Source organism: Dermacentor albipictus, chromosome 4 (assembly GCF_038994185.2).
Source record: "Dermacentor albipictus isolate Rhodes 1998 colony chromosome 4, USDA_Dalb.pri_finalv2, whole genome shotgun sequence".
Taxonomy (NCBI): Eukaryota; Metazoa; Arthropoda; class Arachnida; order Ixodida; family Ixodidae; genus Dermacentor; species Dermacentor albipictus.
In genome coordinates, this window is record NC_091824.1 from 75,790,245 (window position 1) to 75,795,314 (window position 5,070).

General features: G+C 52.0%; 1 protein-coding gene across 1 annotated transcript; it reads right to left on the reverse strand.

The window, feature by feature from the left end:
* Nucleotides 1-1,539: 1,539 nt before the first annotated feature.
* LOC135895880 (uncharacterized) lies at nt 1,540-3,919 on the reverse strand. Its single transcript, XM_065424091.2, has 5 exons — nt 3,110-3,919; nt 2,942-3,050; nt 2,431-2,497; nt 2,215-2,313; nt 1,540-2,116 (listed from the first exon to the last, which is right to left on the reverse strand). Exons 1-5 carry the CDS (start codon nt 3,388-3,390, stop codon nt 1,905-1,907), a joined length of 768 nt encoding a protein of 255 aa, XP_065280163.1. The 5' UTR covers nt 3,391-3,919; the 3' UTR covers nt 1,540-1,904.
* Between the last annotated feature and the right edge of the window lie 1,151 nt (nt 3,920-5,070).

Genomic DNA, 5,070 nt, shown 5'->3' on the forward strand with positions numbered 1-5,070 from the left:
GCTATCAACTCCGAGGCTCAAGCTATTTTCAGATGATGATGATGCCGGTAGCGGTTGGGTGGCGGGATCAATGTTATCGCCACCGACAACTTCGGCTGCCGGGGGCTCATTCAGATGCAACAGTGCAGTGGCTTTTGCAGAAGAGTGATATATCGGATGTAGCGTCGAAAATGGCGCAACTAAGGCGCTTGAAGCATTCTCAGACTTCGTTGGTGTAGCGAGCGCAGAAATTACGGGACCAGGTGTTTTAGCCGGTAAAAAACTTCCATGTTATCAGGACTGTTGGTAGCAGCCGAAGCGGAGGCGCCACCGGCCACAGCGCGCGAGTCCATTGCTACCTTGGAGGCCAGCGAACAAGGCGTGCTGCGATCCGACACGTCATCAATAGCACGGTCCTCATTTTCGGCCGACGAGGCTGGCGAACATGGCGTGTCGTAATTGCTCGAACTGCAGGCTTGTTCTCTGTCATTTGCCAACGCTGGGTGGTGCAGCGGTGGCGTTGAGGTAGAGTATTCGCCTCGCATGCAAGAGGACCGTGGTTCGAATCATCCCGATGCCGCGCACAATTTTTCACCGGATTAAAAAAAATCCGCGTGTTGATAAAATTGCATAAACAGGCCTGGAGTGCGGGGTGATCCCGGTGACCAGAACTGGTAACGCAGTCCCTCACCAGAGCAGGATTGGCCACCCTGGTGCAGTACTTGGCCACAACCTCCCGTAGGAGTAAACAGTCAAACCCGGCCCCAGTCTCCTGCGACTGCGAAGCAACTGATTACGGCGGTGGTCAGACCTCTGATGCAGAAGGGTGCTAAGAATACCTGGGTCCGAACAGGCCGCCATCGGAATCTGAACCTGGCAATGTTATTAGAGTTGTCGGACGATCCCACCGCTGTTACCAGAGTTAGGAGTTGTCGGACGATGTTGCCACTGCCACCATTTGTAAGCGTTGATGGTCGTAGAGAGGAACACGGGAGAAACTAGGCGAACAGGGTTTATTTACATTTGAAACAAGAGATATATTTACACAGTCTAGCGTGGCTCCCAAATGGAACACGCAAGACGAAACATACAGCAAACGAGTACATTGACGATCACATAGTACGACGACGAGCACAGTCTAGCAGCCGACAATCGCTGCTTATAAGCCCTCCGTTCGAAGTAATCGTTCGACGTCATCGCCGACTACACGCCTTTTTGGAGGAGGAGGGCTCACACACACATGCCACACAGGTTTCAGTCCTCTCTCGAGGGCAGACGACCTTTACAGCGCAGTCGTCGTGGTATCCATTGTCCTGTGTCCCCGTAGTCAGGTGGTCACGCCCGACCAAGCCGGCGCCGCTAAATTTCATAGCTGCCTTTTTCCTGTAGTCGCCACGTGTGTCAGCAGACTGTGACGAATCCTGGGGCCCCCGTACCGCAAAGCACCCTTTCGCCAGAGGAGCTCCCCCTGCCGCAGAGAGACCATGACGACCCGGCAAATTAACCAACAATGCACGGGGCGCCAAACGTGGCCAGCCCAGCCTGGGGTGCGATCGCGCAAACAGCTCGCTTTTCCGTTCTCTCGCTTGCCCTCTCGTGATTCGTTGGCGCCCGCGCGTTTCGTCACGGCGGCCATTGCGCCGGGGCGGGACCACAAAATGCGTTTACGTCACACTCCTGTCAATCATTCCAAAAGCGAGGGGAAACGGCCGCTTTCGTGGAACGGTCGACAAGGGCATTCGCTTCGAAGAATGAATGGCCGTTGCCATAGCAGCGCTAGTAGCAGACGATGCGCCTGTCGTCTGCTCATAATGTCGTCGCTCGCCGAACATGGCTGGCCCTGGCGGGGGTCGAGTTTTTCGAGATTAAAACGCGATCCGCCATCGCCGAACGTTAGCGATGTTAATTATTGAAAACAACTGTGATCACAGTGAAATTAAATGCTGCGCCTGCGCTGTGATAAATATAAATAGTGCTGTTTTAATTTTGATTGATCCGAGTGCATTTGTCGAGAATGCTCGCCGTTTCACGTTGTGCTCCGCGAGCCGCGAGTCATCCGCGAGCCGTTCGACCAAGGCGTCCCGGTGGGACGCCCGACGAGGGCCTCGCGACCGGCGCTGCACCCGGGGTTGGTAGCCTGGAAAAAGTACCACTTTTTAATGAACTAAACACACAACTACATTACGTCCAGTGCATTCAAGCTGTGACATTGCAGGATATTTCCTTTTCACTTACTGGTTCTCACTCCGCCAGGGCCAGCTGCAGGCTGTGCAGTGGCTGGAGGGCTTCGGGGCAGTGGCTCAACAGGGCCCACTCCTGGCTGCTGCAGTGCTCCTATATTGGTTATAGAGGGTACATTCACTCAACGGTTAGAGTAGAAATAGTTTGCGTTCCTTATATACGAAACAGATTCCACAAACAGGAAGGCAACAGGGAAGAGCAAAAGCTTACCTTCACGTGAAAGGCCACTGGTTCCTGCGGTGGTGCCCACAGATTCCACGGTCACCTCCATGGCGGGCTGAATTATGTATAAAATGCGAAGAAGCAGTTTTGTCAAGTTTGCGTAATCTGCTCCTCCTAATATGCACTAACATAGAGTTATGACAGCAGAAAAAAATCTCTTGAAATCCCAGTAGTAAACCATCTTGTGCATGCCAGCAGCAAACACATGCACATAAAGGAAGAAAAACTATTTCTGTTATACCAGTGTCACGCAGGCACTTTTGATCTGAATCGATCCCGATCGGGGCAAAATTTCTCTATTTCTATTGCCTCCTTCGCGGAATGAAGAAAGGAGCCAGTGGCTGTCGAGAAATTCCGTCTAAACTGGGCGCGATTGCGAAGGAAGCGGCCTGCGTGACTGGGGTATAACATTGCTTACGCGATGCAGTATACGCGGCGCAACTACTGTAAATTACTGCCGCGTCCTCCCGTTTTTTTGGTGCGTTTGTCAATGGCTTACCTCGTCGAGTGGTTGGTAAAAAGCCTCGCACACTCCGGTCACCGTGGAGGTGCCCACTAGGGCGATGATACGGCCACGAAGGCCGGGCAGACGGCCACCACCCGTGCCGCTGCAATTACGGACAGCATTGTAAATATCGCGAGCAACAGAACCGCTCCTCGCACTCACCTTTGACTTGCGGAAGCTGTGGCGGCATCTCGGCGGGAAAGAAATACTTCTTTCCGCCAAAAGACCTGCCACTGTTCGGCTGTCTTGGCGGCCGGGCCCTCAGTGTTCAGCAGGGCGGCGAGCTCACTCCAAAGCTGCCGCCTCCGCTCCACCGTGCACTCCGGTGTGAGTGCACACGATGCCCGCACAAGATAGGGATGGCCCTCCATAAACGCCACCAACAGTTCACGTTGGTGTGGCGACACGTGAGGGCCAAGCTTGACGTTCTTGTGCGACGACATTTTGGCAACTGACGAACAGCGATTTTGCAATTGAACTGCGCGCTCCCGCCAATTTGTTTTGACGTGTGCGATACCACCTAGCGGACTAAACCAAAATATATGCCGCTTAAATTAGTTTTCTGCTCTCGCATGAGATTTCCGAGGCAGATTATATGTTGCAACAGTAAGAATCTTTTTCTTATATTACGTGTTTAATTATTAAAGCATCGCAAACATTCTGCACTTAATGTATCGTCCCCGATCGAAGCTCAAACTGGTGACGCAAACTTCCGGGGCTGGGCTCGCTCGTTTATTGGCTGTGCTCTCCCTCCCGTTCTCACAAATCTTGCGGACGGCCTACTTTGTGACGTCGCAGCCAGACCGAACGAACGGAAAAGCGAGCTGTTTGCGCGATCGCACCCCTGCTGTCGTCAACGATCCTCCAAACGCGGCGCATGGTCGGTTAGCATTGTCGTCCTCGCTCGTTCTCTGAAGGGCGCCGCCACCGCGGGTCGGTCGAAGCACGTGCAGCGGGCTGAAATAGCCGGCACGTTGCCACCCCGGCCGGCCATTCCTAACAGCTCCTCCATGGCCCGCAAAATCTCGCCTGGCCAGTGCTGGCAACCGCTGGGCAGGAAGAGAATGGCTGGTGAGTAAGACGATGGCTTTGCTCTCTGCAACCCCTGCGCACTTGGAATGCCTTCAACCATCTCACAACAACTGGCACAGAAGAGTCGATCCCGGCAACACAATACCACTCAGCGTGCAAACGCCCAGAATCACCTGTTAATCCACCAGGCCTCCTATAAAAATTTCCATACAAGCCGCTCAACTAGGAATCCCAAATTTTGCCCCAAAATTTTTTGCCGCCAAAGCGAGCGTTCACGTTCCCCTTCGAGTTCGACCAAACGTGACCGTCGCGCTGCATAAGCGTAAAGGTTTACGCAGAACTAAACCGAAGGCTCTCAACCATTAGTACCCGAACATAACTTAAGCAGCCTAACTTCACGAACAGCCTGGTCTTACCATATCGCAGTGGCGTATTTATCGCACGTACTGGTGCCACTGAACAGTCTGGTGAACTCCACAGGTGTGTAATCACAATCGCGCTAGCTTTGTGGTCCCTATTCCGAACGCGTACTTGCGTCGTACGTAAGCATTTCAACACGCTTACTCACATTTGTACCTTTAGTCCATATGGGACACGTTCCTTAAACGAACAACTAAACTTGCGTAACTTACGCACTCCGCAGAACCCTTAAAAAATGCGTCTGCTAATAACTCGTTCTACGCACGCGTACTAGAGAAGTCAGAATACGGCTGCTCTCAACACACACGAGCAACCCAGTCATTCACAATCTGCTTCTCTACGTCCGCACACGACACGCGCTAAAGGAACTAAGAACGCTTTTCAGTGCAAATTACGCACTTACTGAAAACCTACACACTTAACCTTACAAAATACAAAAACGCTTATAAAAAAAGAAGGCTAAATAATACACGCGCGCGTTACGATAGGCCTCTCAACGATAACCTTCACCTTCAGCTTACTCACGCACAAAAAAGAAAGCTTATATACTCATTAACTAACACCCGCGAGACTACTTGTTTACATAAAACACCTCTTTCAAACCTCGGAGCTTCTCAAACCAAAACATAAACAAAGCTCATACCTTACAAACTGAAAGAAACTCTAGACTT